The sequence below is a fragment of the Schistosoma haematobium genome, chromosome 7 (genome assembly GCF_000699445.3).
Source record: "Schistosoma haematobium chromosome 7, whole genome shotgun sequence".
NCBI lineage: Eukaryota > Metazoa > Platyhelminthes > Trematoda > Strigeidida > Schistosomatidae > Schistosoma > Schistosoma haematobium.
Window position 1 is genome coordinate 75,578 of NC_067202.1, and position 18,697 is coordinate 94,274.

Here is an 18,697-nt window from a genome sequence, read left to right on the forward strand (position 1 = left end):
ATGCTTATTTGGTTGAAATAAATATTTATTGAATAAATTTTCGCATCCAAGTTGTCAATGAAAATAGTCAATCGGTAAATGAAGAATCAAAAAATAAAAAAAATGAAAAAAAACAGATCATAAAACATTTGAAAAGTGAATCAATTCCGAATAAATAAACAAAAACTTTTGTTCCTCTTGTTTATTATAATTATGAACAATAGATTGTTTGCGATAAAAGGAAAGTGTAAATAAACCATTTTGTTTCCAGGATAATGAAAAATAGAACTTTTTAATGACATTGTTTTGGGGTTATTCTAAGCATTTTATTTTTTTGTGTGTGTGTTTAGTTGGACAGTTAGTGATACATCTTATAAAATTAGAAAACAATAAATGCAGATATATCTGAAATAAACAAAAAGAAAAAGATTCTCCCCTAGAAACAAAAAGAAGCTAGAAATAGGGTGAGAAGTATTTTAAAAAAAAACAAGAATATCAAGATGAAATGACAAAAGATCTTGATAAAATTTCTAATCAAGTGCTCAATGCAAAACAAACAAAAAAAACAGACAAAATTGTTGAAGATAATTAAACTTCATATTAAACACATAAAAAACCCTAATAGAGAATGAAACAAGTTTTAAATCGTTGAATAAAATATATCTACTTTTTAATTCGTTATTGACAGAAGTATTCTATTCAGATATCTGAATGTAAGTAGTACTGTCCAATATTAAGGTATAGTGTTTGAATAAAGTTATTCAAGAAGTTATTTGTAGATAATACTAATCATAACTGTTTCTTTCCGTTTGCGATAAAAATAATTGTAAATAATATGTAAATCATATGTGATGCTTTAGTCATTACTTCAGTAAGCAACAATCACTAAATATTCTACAATTGTAACATTATTAGGTTTATAATTTTCTCTGATTAGTTGGTAAATTGATGATATAAAAGTTATAGCAAAGATCAACCTCTTCCAACTTCTGTCATGAATCATCTATGCATAAATCACCTGTTTACCTTAACAACATCTAATTTTCACATGAATAATAACTCTCGACTTTGAGTTAGTTTGATATAATTATAGATGAAATTAAGAAATTACATAACAAAGGAATCGAAGTCATAATAGTGTGTATATGTATTTTTGAAAAAAACCTAAACATAGAAAATATCATTGATTACGAATATCGTGGGAAACTTACTCCGATAATATACAGCTCAGATAAACAGTTTATGACTTCATAAAATAACATAATCTATAGGTAGTGCACGATTTCAGAAACCAAGGGAACTTTTTCAGTTCATGCAAAGATTGAATCAGGCATACGCCAGTCAGGTTTGCAGAAACTTAGCGTGTTTGACGACTTAACCTATAATTAGACTAGACATAGGTGTAGATGATTTTAGAGGAAAGCGTTTTCACTGAGAATAAAAACTCATACCTCGAACACTCTTGCATCGTTTTTCGAGGCGTTTATAATACTTCATTTTTATATCCTCTTCACCAAATAAAACCACATTATATTCGTCATTTACGTCAACAACTTAATCTATCAAGAGATTGGCTACTGGGAAATCAGGTGAATAAATCTTTGATAAGGTGTACTTCAGGAGAATGATTGTAGAAAAATTCGGTTCTTTGAAGCCACACATACAAATAAATACTAACATGCTCCAAATTTTATCCAGGAAGATTTGGGAGGGAGAACAAATGCCACTGACGGACTGGAAAGAAGGACACCTCATCAACACACCAATGAAAGATCTGAGGTGTGAGAACTATAGAGGCATCACACTACTATTGGTACCAGGAAAGGTTTTCAATAGTGTTGCTGAACCGGATGAAAGATTCGAAGAAGATTTAGACTTCACAGATGACTTGACCCTTCGATCACATACACATGAACAAATGCAGGTGAAGAGAACTAGTGTTGCAGCAGCCACTGCATCAGTAGGTCTCAACATAAGCAAGGCAAAAACCAAGATTCTCAAATTCAACACGGAGAACAACCAACCCAATCACATTCGATAGAGAAACTCTGGAAGAGGTACAGACTTTCACGTACCTGGCGGATCAGCATCATCAATGGACAAGGACGATCCAATGAAGACGTAAAGGCAAGGATTGGTGAAGCAAAGGAAGCATTCCTACAATTGAAGAACATATGGGACTAAAAACAACTCTCAACCAATATCAAAGTTAGAGTTTTTATTACGAACGTCGAGACAGTCCTACTGTATGGAGTTGAAACTTGGAGAACTACCACAACCACCATCAAAAATGCACAAGTGTTTCTAAACAATTGTCTGCTAAAGATACCCTATGTTCGTTTGCCGAATACCATCAGAAACAGCCTACTGTGAGGGAAAACGAATCAGCTTCCAAATGAAGAGGAAATGAGGAAAAGACTTTGGAGGTAGGATATACATTGAGGAAATCATCGAACTTATGATGAAGAAAAACATCTATATACAACAGTTGGTAAGTGGTTTTATGTTCAAAAACCAGTATATTTGTTTCGTACATATTTATTTGAGCCCCAAATTCATCTTTTTTTCTTACGTTTGCAGTTTTCAAGCTACAAAAATTCGTCAAACTGTCATAAAGGATAATATTTTAGATGTAATTAATCAGACTGACTCCTCAACGGTAACTATAAGAAAATGTCTGTCCATTGTACAGATTAAGACAATCATTGAATGAAACCTGTCAAAAAATATCTCCTAGCCTTCAGACATTATTTAATAGGTCAATCGATTGTTAGTGTTAAAATCCTCAGCCTTTAGTCCATCAACACTAACCACGTTTCCGTGCTTTAAGTTACATATCAAATGCAGCTGCACCCGTTTATCTCAGTTGACATCTACTGTTGAAAAATGTAGATAAGCACCTTTAATTTCAGGATTTCTAGTTTATCTAAAATAAATCAGTAGCAGGGATAATTATTGAAAACTTTGTCTAAAACTCAAAACTACAACTCATGAACGTGGTAAACAGATTCAACTTATATTTCTGAAACGTTAAAATCTAGAAACATAAAGTATTATTATCACTAACCTGTTTTTTATAAAAAAAATTCTATTTTGTATTTTCTCCATTGAATATACTTTATCTATAATGAGTTGATTCCCGGTATCACATAAATGATTCAATGATTCATCAGCATTTATTAAACATTGAACAATTTCATTTTGAGATTTCAACGAAGCAACAATATCGTTTGTATTCTTTTGTTTCTAATTGGAATTAAATGAGAAGATAAAATAATGATCAGAATTGATTTCACTAATCATAGATTTTTGTTATGCAAAACATCGTCGCTATTCACATAGAGTTAATATTACGAAATAAGAAAGTTTTAATGTTGACTAAATACTTTTGTTAGTTTTTAAATACATGTGTTAAACAAAAACAACCTTCTTCGTTTTTGAATTTAACTAAAACTTTAAATAGTTGAATTCATGAGTTGATTGAAGCTAGACCACCATGGAAAACCTAGAAGCACTGGACGACGGTTTTGTCTTGGTGTGGGACTCCTCAGCAGTGCTCAGCCACGATCCCGCCTCGCGAGATTCGAACTCAGGTCCCAACAGTCTCGCGCGCAAGCGCTTATCCTTTAGACCACTGAGTCTAGCTTCAATTGGCTCATGCATCCAAATAGTGAATTATTATAATATCCGCAAAACCCCTCTCTGAATAAAACTTAAGTAGTTTATTTATTCATAGATCTTCATATTAAAAGACTAATATTTGGACGAAAAATATTCTTTTCGATAAATTCTCTTCAGGTTCTACAATTCTTATATCCAAATTAATAATCCGAAAACTGGCCAGGTTAAGGGCAAAGTGTGATTAGATTGACAAAACGAGTACCGTTTTAGATGACAAATTAAAATTTCAAAAAATAACTGACCAGAAAGTTCTTAATAATAAGATAGAGAATGAGCTAACCAGATCTTTGAAGAAGCTCAGGGACCAACAGACTATTTGGTTGGGTTTATGTGAAATAATTAAACCAGTGGGAACCTATCTGCCAAAATTGTATGGATTGCTAAAGGTACACAAATCAGGGATCCCACTAAAACCAATTTTAGATATGCATAACTCTCCTTATCATACTATAGCTAAATGGTTTGTAACTACATTGAAACGTTTCCATGCAAAACTTTTAAAACTTAGTATTAAGTATGTATTCCAATTTGTTGACAAGGTCAGAAATGTAACATCAATATTCACAAATGTTACACTCATAGAGACCGTAGAATATACATGTGAAAAATCGAGTGAAAATGAAATTGAAACTACGGTTCCTATCAATGTCGTTAAAGAGTTATTACTGAAGTGCACCATGAATGTGAATTCCATGTTCGACGGATAAATATATAAATACACGGATGGTGTTGCGATGGGTTCATCACTGAGCCTTATACTACCTGGCATTTTTCTAGCCAAACTAGAAAACGGTCCACTCAAAAAGATTATCCAAAAATTCACATTTTACTGTCAATATATGGATGATACGTTCATCCCTTGAAAAGATAATCCATCACAGGAAGTGGTTCTTAGGCAGTTTAATTAAGTGTATCCAGATATTCAGTTTACATCTGAAGAAGAGAGTAATGGTAGATTAGCCTTTTTGGACGTACTCTCAACTACGAAAGCTGATGGATCATTGAAAAGGAATTTAAACAGGAAAAATACCTGGACGGGGCAGTACACACATTTCCTTAGTTTTGTACCTCCGCAGTACAAAAGAAACCTGATCACAACTATTAGTTACTGAGTACGCATTATATGTTCTACAGATACCTTAGAAAGTTTATAATTAAATATATGTTCACGAAGGTGAGACTAGGCGAAATACAAACGGTGAATAAGGAATGCCTGTTCATGCGCCTACAATTCAGAGGGGATACGGTCAGTGAAATATTAACTCAGAGATCATGGAAAACAACCCAAAAATCTTTCAACGCCCGTGAACTACGATTATTATTTCCTACGCTCCCAATGGTGACGTAAAAGCTAAAAGATGAATTACTTAGAATGATCATTTCATTTTGTATTTATCAGTTCGACTGTTCCTGCGGAGCAAGTCATATTGGTCGAACTTATAGAAATTGATATTTTCGTGCTGGCAAACACCTCCCAGTGTGACTCAGCAAAGGTCTGATGAAGAAAGTGAACGGCTCGATATTAGCCCATTTAGTACAAACCAATCTTTTTCAACTATTTATAAGGTCAATAATTTCATGCCGAGGCTTGTGAGACTTAAAGTTTTTCAAGCGGCTGAAACAGTAGCCATCTGGATGAAGAAAATGGAGCTATATGTATAAAAGAAATATCTTCAACCGCTTCTCCTCCCCTGGCCAACATCAAGGCCAATTAATCAATAGTAATCTTAGCTATTGAATGATCTAATTTGACTATTGTACTTACGACCTTTCGTAGTCGAATGTAATTGTATCTGTTATCTTTATTCTCAAGTCTTTGTATTGTTATTATTACTATTGGTTAAACATCATTATTCATCTCCCCAATACATGATTCATTTAATTCTCATTCATCCCACTTTATAATGTCTTTCTAATAATTTTTTACACAATATAGTCTTCCGTTAAATATTTGATCGAATTGGAATTGCACTATTATTTCTCTCTCACCCTATTTGATCCATATTTATTGGGATCATGGATGTTAAATTTCACATAACATATATGCAGATTCAAGTAAACATTCTGTATATCTATATGTCATATCAACATGAACAATTTTATTCTATTTTGTTTAACAATCCTAAAATCACATGCTATAACACTTTAAACAATGTACTTTGCCCTTAACCTGACCATTTTTCGGATTATTGATTTGATTATATGATTGTAGAACCTGTAGAAAATTTATTGAAGAGAATATTCACTTTTCAAATATTAGCCCTTGAAAAACTTAAATAGTCAACTTAGTAGATGGTGGTTGGAGATAGTCGACAGGAAACCCTGAACCTGGGTTTTGTGCTACTTGGCACTCGTCAGCAACGTGTATCTGTAATCTTGAGGGAAATGGTGCTCCCTGGCGGATTCGATCTCGTATCACCCAGCTTTACAGTCAAAGACGTTACCACTGAGCTATCCAGACCGCGACCAGGTACACCTTGGTGACGAGTGCCAAGTAGCACGAAACCCGGGTCCAGGGTTTCCTGTCGACTACCTCCGACCAACATCTAATCCCAATATATAGTGCCCACAGTGTCGAGTAACCTAGACTGGTGGCCACATTGCAACATGATCGATAGCATTCGATCTGCACTAATAATAAGGACTAGACAAGCATGACACTGATCGCCACTCAGTGATCAATCAATTATGAGTCAACTTAGTAATTAGGCATCGAGACAATCATTGATTCGTATTATATAACAAATCTGTATTTTCTATTGAATGAAATTTAATCTACATTCTTTTTAATGCTTGTTTAAATAAACAATAGTCAAGTGTTATTTATGAATTTAAACAAAACAAAAACAAATGTAATTTTACTTCAATAAACATTCAACAGTTATAATAATCATAATAATCTTAACGTCTGGATACTTCAATTTATGTTTTGTTTTATTACTTGATCATCTAACATTTGAATACTTTTTTTTTTTGAACAATACAACAATACAACACACTATAAACGAAAAATAAACAGAGATAGACACGATTTAATGGTTGGTAACATTTTAAATATTCAAATCAGTTTCATTCTATTTTCTCTTGTTTTTTTCAAGAAACGAGATACAGTCGAACCATTTGTTTTTTGTTTTTTTCTTCTAGTTTCACATTAAGTAATCAATATTCATGATAAATGTCACCAAGTTTGAATGATTCAAAGAAATTTTCCCAATATCCATCAATATATATAGATATCATGAATTTATTCTACATTCTGATTAAAGAGTCATTCAGAAATCTTTCAATTCGAAGTTTCATATCATGGACAAATGTTAGTTAGAGAAACAGTAACAACCGTAGATACTATAAAGTAGCCTTATCCTTGTTTAAGACTTTTCAAGTAGTCTGCAACCATAACTTTACAAGTATCCGATGATCTTCACAACGAGGACTTAAGTTTCAGAACTTCAAGTTGACATTCAGTAGTTAAGGTTTCTAATCTCAAAGAAATAGCTATTACGATTGGTGATATTGTCTCACTAATCTGACAATGGCTTCTTAATAGAACTCAATGAGCTACCTCACAAATTTATCCACTTGTATTCAAACAATAATTACTGAAATTAATGGGGTTTGTTAAGAACTCAGTAAATATATTGGGTTGTTCTTGAGTAGATTTCTTCAAGTTGAAGATATGTTAACTGGAGTCCATTAAAACTCATTAACAAGATATTTGTGCAGTTTTGTAAAAACTGTTAAGCTTCGCAAGTCTCAAATGCATTTACCCACATGTCAAAATTTGGGAAAAAAACAGCAAGTGACTTGAATCACAAGCGACTTTAAGTATAACTGCATTAGCTACAGTAATTCGCGTGAATATTGAAGTGATACTAAGTCAATTCTAGAAGAATTGTTACATGCTACAAACTAGTTATTTAACGTTTTGTAAGGATTGTACGTTCCGATACTAAATCATCGTCAACTAATCAACTCACTGGAATTGAAAATAACAGTCACATATTTCCTACAAATATGTTTAAAAATGTCGCAGTTGCTCTGATACATAGTTGGGTATTTAAATTTTATTATATTATCTCATGTTCCATTTATAGAGTTCCTACGATCAGAAGGAATATCATTTTGGTTCTTCTCAGCTTTGAATATTTCAAGAAGTGAAAATAATCCACAACATAAACTAGTTTCACATAAAATGGTTCTCATACGCGTTCAATAGATCTTACAATCAGCACAAAGTTAAGTGTTTAAGGAATAGTAAAATTAAGAGAAAATTTAATCGTGAGCTGAATCAATGTCTTGGACAGAAAACTGTTGGTAACCTATTTCTGTTTTATTCCATTACAGAATTTCCTCAACTTTTCATAGACGTTTATATATACTTTCTTAATTTTTGACAATTTTGGCTTTTGATTAATTCTCGGCAATAATCGGATAAACCCATTGGGTTGATCGTTGAATTTACTTCGATTTCATTCTATAAGATGCTCACAAGTATTCTTTCCTTTTTACGTCTTCTCAGTATTCGGTGCCTGACTGATCTTTTAAAATTGGACACACATTTCAGTACATTTCCAGATACCTTAAAATAGTTCTGTTTTTATATTTATTTCCGAGACATAACTATATATCGTAATGATTGACAGATTCAGGTGTAAAATACTTCTGTTTTTTCACTTTGCGTGATAGTTTCATACAATACTTGACGAATTTAAGGCATCTGACTTAATAATTGCAACACAATACTATTTATTAGGTATCAAATTATAACTGGTCTGAATCTGTTTCATGAAAACTTTCTGTTTCAGATCGAATCTTAGAATTGTATTATTACACAAGTTTCATATAAATGATTTCTATATACCAGTAAAGGGTCCCGAAGATTGTTGAGTTTCAATCAATATCATGAATGGATGAATGTCAGACCACTACTAGAAACCTGGAAGCACTAGACGGCCGTTTCGTCCCAGTACGGCACTCCTCATCAGTGGGCATCTACGATCCCGCACTCGGGACTCAAACCCAGAGTCTTCGTCCTCACGGGCGAACATTTAACCTTTAAACTACTGAAACAGCATCCAACGGTGTCAATGTGAATGCGCACTGCTGAGGAGTCTCATGCTAGGACAAAACGGCCATCTAATACTTCCAGGTCTTTAATGGTGTTCTAACATTCATTTATTCATGACACCAATTGAATCTCTATATACGTTAAAAATCAATTCTCCAAACATCATTTATTCACTACTATCTAATGAAATAATTCTCTCTATTATCATTAAAAAGTCAATGAATTAAGTTTCGGTTGTTTTTTTGAAACCAGTTAACTAAAATCAACATAATATATTCTGTCTCTTTCTATCTTTCACTTTCTCTATATTACTGTAATATGATGCAAAATTTATTCAGTATTATTAGTTTATACCAAGACACAAAATTAGTTAGTTTGTTTTATTTTTAACTTTATGACCATTTTCTGTAAAGTCTAAACAAAGAAAAAAAACAAACAAATGTCACTTCTAATTGTTATCATCGTACAATTGTTTTTACTTTTCAAATATGTCACTAAGACTGAATAAAATAAAAAAAAACTGAAGTGATGTAATATGTATTACTGATTGTCAAGTGTTTATAAGTATTCCTTATTTTTGAAATTTGTTTGATTTTTGTACTTTTTATCAAATTCTTATAAAGTTCTATAACAATGACGTAAATCTTTCCTACTTTATATTTTCTAACTATGGTCTTTATTAACAATTAACCTCTTTTTCTTATTCATTTACATTATATTCTACTTTCATATATATATCGAATATGAATAACAGTGATACATATTGTATGTATAACTCCGCCTGGAGTCCCTCCGGGGGCTACTGCCGGTCCCAAGCCCGGATAAAGGAGGAGGGTTGGACATGGCGTTAGCGACCCCATCCTGTCGGCGGCCTATGCTCCATTAGCAGTAACAGGCGTAAGTAAGTAAGTATATTGTATGTATGAAGTGGAATTGTTTTGGTCTTCATTTATAAGTTAGAGGAAATAAAAATAACTTTCTATGTTTTCCTTCTCCACAATTACTACTGAATCTACTGTATTCTTATCATTTTCACTTTGAAAGTATCTATTATGAGTAAACCATGCAAATATTTCTTCGGTTTCACAACAACACATTTTTGTAATTGTTAAGAAGTAGAAGTTGAAAATTGATAAGATTTCCTTAGTTTAACTTTTTTTTATCAGTGTCACATTTTACCGATAAACAACTTTAATCATGATTATTATTACAGTGACATTAAATATGACCATATTTTAAACCACATGAACTAGAATCCATTTTTCAAGTGAGGATATCAGCTATGAGGTACAAATGCATGCAAATGATGGATAGATCATCAAAAAAAGAAGAAAGGAGCCATGATACAATCTATCAATCATAATTCTAAATTATTACCTAATAATTCAGATCTTAATCAAGTCATAATATCTACAAATCTAACAAACATTCATATTTGCTCCCTCCCTCTCTCACTCCCTCACTTACTCATTTTGAAGTTGATATTGTATAAAATATTGACTAAAAAATTAAACATCTCGAATTGTTCATTTGGTCTAGTTCTTATATTGTTTGTGATATCTAAAGAAATATTTTTAATATTAAATGTGTTCCCGATATCTTTTTTTCTATACCCTTTAATCATTTATTAATTCATACGATTGGTTCATCATTGAAAATGTTGAACATGACAGGTATCAGATTTCACAATTCATTGAAATGAATAGTAACCTTCTGTGACGATGGACCACGGGTGTTATACGCGGTATATCAAGAAATCAACTTTCAAGATATAACACCTTCTTAACTCTTAAATGTTTAATTCTTCTGTCATCTTGACCATTCCCCATAATGAGATCAACCTCAAAAAAGTAACATTATAAATATTAGGAAAAGAATCACATAAAAATATATAAAAATTCAGATTTCGTTAGGGTTATCCTTTTACCTTATAGGAATTACAAATGATTGAGATTATTACTTCAAGAGTTATGCAGAGTGAAAGAATCTCAAAAATACACTTTTAATTACATATAGTTGTTCAGTTTGTTAGGTAATATGTAGACTTACAATTTTTTAGGAAATGTCATAACTTATGATCTAGATTTAAGAGATATTTATCCTTAACTTTGGCTATGCCCACGGTGTTTGAATAAAAGTCAAACAGGAAATTATTTATTCTATCAGTACCTGTATGATTCGAACCCGTAAAGGAATTAATACATACTAACTTTAAAGTTTGCTCATGCAACACAACAGTCCGATAAACTATTTGCTTTTACTTGACAGATAATTAATCTTAATGTTTGGCTATTATTACATATGTTTTTCGGGCTTGAAAATGACTTCAATGTTTCAAAATCATGGAAAGAGGTTCCAGTCGATTCCATCCATACATCTACAAGTATATTCAGTACCCGTTCATCCACATACTATTCGCATCGTCTTGGTTTATACATCATTCATATGTTCACAATATTTCAGAGAATGTTTCGATGCTTTCTCCGCTTAATTTATACTTAATGAATAGTAATTCTCATTTTGTCAGCTATCAGTATGAATTTATTTTCTTAATTTGAGCTCATGAGAATTATTGTCAATACTGTCCCAAGTAACCTGAAATTACACATAACACTGAATTTTCTAGTGGAGGTTTGACGATGATGTTATTGATAATGAAATACTTAGTTACTGTTGTTATTTAATTTAGAATGTAAACAAAAACGAAGCAAAATACCTTGTAATCAACAGTTTTACATTTTGTGTTTTTTGTTTAAAATACTTTATATCAACTCATAAAAAAAAAGTCATTAATATTTGACTACAACAAAGTAAACTGTCAGTGAATTAAATACTTACTATGAGTTGATAATTTATTAGTTTACTTTCTTGTGTTGACAATAGAGTTTCAAATAAATGTGCATCACGTAAAAACATCTTTACAAGAAAGAAAAAAAGTGACGAAAGAATAAAATTTCAAATTAGATCATATGAACATTGAAAATTTTTCATTTAGAACATCATTCACATAATTAAACTTCCTAATGAAAAATAATTCATCGTAATCATTTAGTCATTTTAACAACTAGACAGTCACAAACGATTAAATTAGATCACTGTCGTACTAAATCACGAATTGGTTGAAACTGAAAACATATACTCTCCTGTTGGTCTATATTTGACACACTGATATCAAGGCCTGAATGTCCTGAATTTGATGGTTAACAAAGTCATAAGTATGAAATATTGAGTAATCATAAACGTGGACAAAAAACAGTTTTCCAATGTTTCCGGGTTCGTAAAGACTCAAATACTAATAAACGTCTATGTAAAAAGCTCTTCTTCACATTGAACTAATTTTCATAATCTTCTCAGTCAAATGTAGCATTCTCTATTGAAAATTATAAAAGGCATATTTCTTTCTTCTCTACCTTGAAGATGCTCTTAAAAGTTAAAAAAAAGTCGTAAAATAAACGACCATAAATCAATCAACAAAAAGGGTGTTGAGACTTGCCACATCCATCATTCATCTTTTCTTTAAGCTTTACAGCTCTAATACCAAAACATCTAATACATAAATTAGTCTTCATTTTACATTTACTAGTTACTGTTATCCTTTTAAATCAATAAACGGAAAAAAATGAATAAAAACTAATGTTACGATGGGTAGATTTTCACTAATATTTAGGAGTTACGTTAGCAAACTAATTTTTCCAACGATGATAAACATATTTCCATATGTATCTGCTGTACAATAATACGGTGTTCTAAATCAACTGACTGCTTCTACATTGATGATGATTTCTTGGAAACAGTCAAAGCGATTACATCTATTTACAACTTCGTATATAAACGTATTGTTGACTTTTCTCTTTTATGTACTTTATGCGAGTTGACTGACTGTTTTAATCTACAAAATACTGAATCAACGGAATTCATGAATTTAGTATAATTTTTCAATGAAGTCTATCTAACTTTATGTTTTTAGTTCTGATGTGTATTTTAATACGGTGAAATGTGAAATCTCAACGTATTAATTTATCATAATACTAAGTGGATTATCATAAACAGAACTAATAAATAACAAACATTAAATGTTGGCATGGTTGTAAACAAACAGATGACAATTCATGAACTCATATTTAAGTAAGAAGTCCTTACAACTGTTATGTTTGTGGTTACGGTAAACTAACATAATGCTATGGTTTGTTGATATAGAAGTTCTATCTTAAATAGCCAACCCTATTCAGACTTCCGGATCAATGCCTACAACTTCTCTTAGTTAAACTAATATTTTTTGTGAAACTCCAAAGCATACAAAGTTTGCGATATATCCCAGATAATGATATTAACTGATACTGTGGTGTATGCTGCTTACGTTGACAGACACAAGTAGTATACAACACCAACCTGAAGGACAATGCCTGCAAGCAGAAGGTTGAGCAGAATGAAGTGAAGAGAAGAAAAAAAGAAAAAAGATAGTAATCAAGATAATAACAAGAATGAACAAACAATGATACTTGTAAGAGAAAACTTAAAAAAGACGTGCAAATGATATATTTGATGTATGATTTTCACATCATACTGAACCATTGTGTGGTTGTACATTAAACAATAAATCGGCCCTCCCCCATTCAAGTGTTTATTCACTACAATACTTATAAAATCATACTTATGAATGTGGAATAAAACACATTCTCATACTAATGAACACTATACACTAACTGATGATTTACTTCACAATGTTGAAATCCATATCTCCTGTAACTCCACTTTCAACAGTTGTTAATTAGCGTACCTTGTGTATGATGATATTGTCTGGTTTTTAAAACTATTCATTCAGTATGTATTGAAGAATATATATGAGAATAATATCAACAAATTATTTATAATTCATTATAATGTAAACTCTCTATTCTACTATTCCACAGACACAATTATTGCAGACAAAAATTATTCCTATAACATTAATCAACATTAGAAGGTTTATTTAGATAAATCTGTTTTAATTCACTTGGTATTGTTCGGCTTGTATCTTCTTATTGAGGTTTAAGACTGCAATTGATCAGTATGTCATTGGCATATGTGCATACTGTGCGTATGCTTCGATATTGCCTTAATTCACAAGCTATTTGTAAGCAATGATGGATAGTGGCTAGCAGTGGAATCCAGGACGCGCGTTTCGTCCTATTCGGGACTCGTCGTCAGCTGGATATACCTGCATCTCAGAGAGTTGATATTCACTCTGAGACTCGAAATCAGTACCATTAGCTTCAAACGCCATTGCGTTATCCACTCAGCTACTGGGTCCTGATAGCCACTTGCTTGTGCAATGGGGTGAATTTGAATTCTGTTTTAAGTCTTCAGAAACAATGATGACGTGAAATACAAGGTTAGTTATATTCAATAATGTTTAGTTGCAGTAAGAAGTACTTAAATTAAAAGGAAATTTTTCAGCATTCTACAGTGTATCTATTCACAACGTTTTCTAATTCGAAAACAATGTAATCTCACTCAACGATATTTGGTATGAAAAATCAAAAGATCATATTCCGACAACTACTGACTGATAATTCCAAATAGGTAGTTCAGAATGGTACAGATACAACTTCATTAAAAATTGCACATATGTTTAAATATAACAAATGGTTTACAATAAAGTTCAGTTTTTCTTCAACCCACCTGAAAGTTTAAATTCTGTTGTAAAAGTTTTTGTTCATATGTCCACATTTGCATTAATTCTGACCAACCGTTTTCTAATCTATCTAAACGTTGATCAAGTTGTATGTAATGTGCATCTGTTTCACCAGCTGTAATACATCGTCCGTAACTTATTAAATCACTATATTCATCTTTACGAGCTAAAATCTGTTCACCTAATTCTTTATGCATATCAATTTCAGCTTTGGCTTCTTCTACAGACAGTGGCAATTGATGTGTTGCTACACGAATTTCAATATTACGTAACCATAACTGATTTTCATCTAAACTCTAAGCAAAAGAAAGGATTGACAATTTTGTTCGTGTAATTTTGCTTTAATTGTCATGTAAATAAAAAAACATCCGGTATTAATATTAAATAAATCTTAATTTTAACTTCTAGTATAAACATTTTCAGTGGTTACGCAACAACATCAAAAAATGAATCAGTATTTTCTGCCTTTTATATAAAAAGCTAAACTTAATCTTCATCACACTATAGATGATTAAAAATAAGTATCAGAAGGAGTTTTGTGGAGATTTTAGTAATTTCACTGATTGAAATCATGAGTCAATTGAAGCTAGACAACCATAGAAAACCTGGAAGCACAGGACGGCCGTTTCGTCCCAGTATGGGACTCCTCAGCAGTGCGCACACACGATCCTGCACCCCATGAGATTTGAACCCACAACACAAATTCCGATATTTATAAATTAAATATTATATTTAACATTTTTACTACTTAATGTAGTATTATGTATCCAATTTAATCTTTTAATGACGCAATAATAATTAACTATAATACAACGTTGAAGAGTTTTACATTTAGATATAAAGTAAACGGAAATTAAAAACTGAGTACATTCCTTTTCATTATAATTGGGAGTTAGTTACTTTGTGCATATATTACTATTACCACTTCTGATATTCACCAGCCATAAAATGAAGAAATGAATTGTGAAATTATGGTAACTCTTCTATTTTATATATTCCCATTCAGACTTAAAATATAAAACTTGATCAAAAGGATACTTGTTTTCAGTTGGATTTTCATCATAACTCAACATTAATACAAAGTTTTGCATCTAAACATACAACAAAATACCACTTCACAAGTGATAAACAAATCAACGTAATAATAATAAAATGGAGTGAGAAAAGTGAATTTGTTGAGAAGTTCCACACAAGGACGAAACGGCCGTCCACCGCTTCCAGGTTTTAATTTACTATAATATTCGCAAAACCTCTCTCTGATTATAAACATCATATGCTCATTAGTTACTGCCTTCAAGACGTACTTCTGGGAGTTCTAGTGAGAAGCAGTTACCAGTGGAGTTCAACCTAGTCTGTTGTGAGATGTTAACTCACTGAAGACAATGGTGGACGTCGGTGCAATTTCTTGGATTGGTTGAAGTTAGACATTAACACCACTGGGTGTCAGCTCAGTGGTCTAGTGGTTAAGCGCTTGCACGTGAGGTTGACAGATCCCGCGTTCGAATCTCGCGAGGCATGATTGTGGGTACGCACTGATGAGGATTCCCACACTGGGACGAAACGGCCACCCCGTGATTCTAGGTTTTTGATGGTGTTCTAGCTTTAAGTGACTCATGAACTCAACAATTAAATAAGAATTGGAAAGAAATTAATCTTTGGTTTTCTGTAGCGTGATTATGATTATGTGTTTTTACACTTAATTCAGATTTTAGTATCGATTTTGTTATACTGAAATGTTTAATTTATGGCTATCGCTACGAAAATCCATTATATAAAAAAATAACAAAATGGGAAGATTAAACCGTGATCATAATATGTATTTTATTAGGACTGTTATGGAAACTCGAACGTTTAGATTGATTTCATATATTAGTAGCTAATTTATCCCGTTCAAATGACATTAATTTGTTTCGAAATTACTTTTAACTTTAGCCATAACGATGCTAAAAATAAAATGATGTCTACAGAGACTAAATAGCTAACAGTTTCTTTCCTAAATCGCACTTATATCCTGAATAGTGAATTTTATAAGCAATTTGAAATGATAGTTTAGTTAAACACTATAACTTTTCAATTAAATGTTAAAAAGCGCATTTTTAAACTTGTTATTATTGAACAATAGAAAATTACTCACAGATTGAAATCATGAGTCAATTGAAGCTAGACAACCATGGAAAACCTGGGAGCACTGAACGGCCGTTTCGTCATAGTATGGGACTCCTCAGCAGTGCGCACACACGATCATGCACCCCGCGGGAAAATTATCTATTGACTGATTGACTTTCTAAAAATCGTCTACAACTGAATTTATTCTTATATCCGTTTGAAGAGAGAAAAATGATACATAGCGAATAGTATAAGGCATCCTATTTATCGAATAGATTTTACCCCTAACTACTTAGAACATACAATCTTTCGTATATAAATAATAATGTCTTTTTTGAATATTATTGCATAGATTAACAAAAACCCATATATTAATCATAACATTGACTAAATAATTATCACCTGAAAAAATTGTTGCAGTTCAGCTGAAGCTAATAATTTGTCTTGACGACTTTTTAATTCTACTTTTAAAAGTTCCCATTCCTGATTCAACTCTAATCTTAAATGATTGACTTCTTTTGAAGCATACAATTCTCCGGAGATAAGGTATAAATCTCTTCTTTGTGGAGCTTCCTCTATTAAGGCTTTCAATAATCTTTCACCTTCTAAATTAAGACTTTGGATTTCACCTTGTAATGCAATAAAATCTTTTTCCCAACCTAGTAATCTTCTTTGTAATTGCATAACACTATTTAAATCTGTGCCTAAATCATCAGTTGAGATGAGTAATTCTCTTTTACGTATTATCCATTCTTTTGTACTTTGACATAAAGTATGGTATTTTGATAAATATGCAGCCAATTCAAACCGTTCATGACGCGCATTGAGTAAAAGCTTCAAACGTTGCCATTTCTTGTTAATATAATCTAATAATTTTGAATATTTTGGTTCGTCAACATTGTTGTCGTCAGTTTGTTCATCACTAAAGTTTTTCGATGTACGGAGGTGAAACATTTTATTTTCATGGTTAGTTTCAACAAATTCTTGACTACTTTCTTTATCCACACTGATTTCATATGGTTTATCTCTGGATTCACTACTATCCTCTTCCTCCTGTGCCTCTTCATTATCATCATCATCAACATCATCTTCATCGTCATTTACATAATCCTCGACTGATAAATTAAGTTTTATAGTAGACTGAATAAATTGAAGAATACTAAAATCCTTTTCTTTGTCAAGCTTCTTTAAATTTTCCGATAATCCTTCATTAAGCATTCCAATTTCACTTAATCTTAAATTTGCATGACTTATTAGTTCATGTTCAAATGTTTTAAAACGATAAGCTTGTATAGAGAGTTGTGATATAGCATGAATAATTTCTTCCGTAACAGTAATAGGACATGGTATTGGTAAAGATTTCAAAAACTCCATCGAAGGATATATTACAGGATTGAATGTTAACAAAATTCTCTCCCTTTTTTGAAAATAAAAACAGGAATGAAGATATAGAAATGAAAGTTAAACTGGATTTGGCAAAACAAGGATTTTTCACGCAAAATAAAATAATTCCTGCTGACTATTTCATTTACTGAAGCTAAATTATCAGACTTCATGCTACTTAACATAGAAGCATTACCTCATTAAGAAAGGCATTACTTTGTACCTATCAGCTCAAGTGCTAGCATGTAGCTAGTTATATGGATCGTAAAGGTCATGCTCACTTTGAAATAATCTCTGGAATTACCCTGTCTCATAATCTAAAACTGAACGCAACTTGGTAAACAACATCATTAAAAAATGCCAAAACTCCACCACAACAACCATTCATATGTGTGCAAAAAAAAACAAATGAAATGGCTCAAAAGAACCATGTGTATTAGAAAATGTTTTTGTGAGCCCAAAAGTGAGATACCTAATCCCTCATTTTATAATGATTCCAACAATCATTTTGATTATACAAAATTTTGTCAGATAAATGATCGTTTCCTTATCGTCTTTACATTCTTCTGGTGAATATTTATTTTAACACCTCTTATTTATAAGTTAGTTTTACTTAACTGTTTTTCATTACCCTTTAAACTATTCAGTAACTTATATTCTACTTTGTAAAGATTAGTTACATATCATCACTTAAAAATCTGGAAATTCAGTTAACACACTGAGTGGACTTGGCAGTTAAATTCATTTCTGGCTAAATTATTAGAAAGATGAGATTAGATCCATAAGTAGCGATGAAAAAACTTTAA

The 18,697-nt window shown here is 31.8% G+C and overlaps 1 protein-coding gene across 1 annotated transcript in view; it reads right to left on the bottom strand.

Annotated features, from left to right (window-relative positions):
- The window catches only part of MS3_00011160 (uncharacterized protein), a gene marked incomplete at both ends in the record, with an annotated part of 76,496 nt that overhangs the window by 57,567 nt on the left and 232 nt on the right, over positions 1–18,697 (bottom strand). Inside the window, 4 exons of the mRNA XM_051219572.1 lie at positions 3,047–3,225; positions 11,567–11,644; positions 14,390–14,698; positions 16,911–17,925. Of these exons, the coding sequence (XP_051064172.1) occupies positions 3,047–3,225; positions 11,567–11,644; positions 14,390–14,698; positions 16,911–17,925 (1,581 nt within the window). The remainder of the gene's footprint in view (positions 1–3,046; positions 3,226–11,566; positions 11,645–14,389; positions 14,699–16,910; positions 17,926–18,697) is intronic.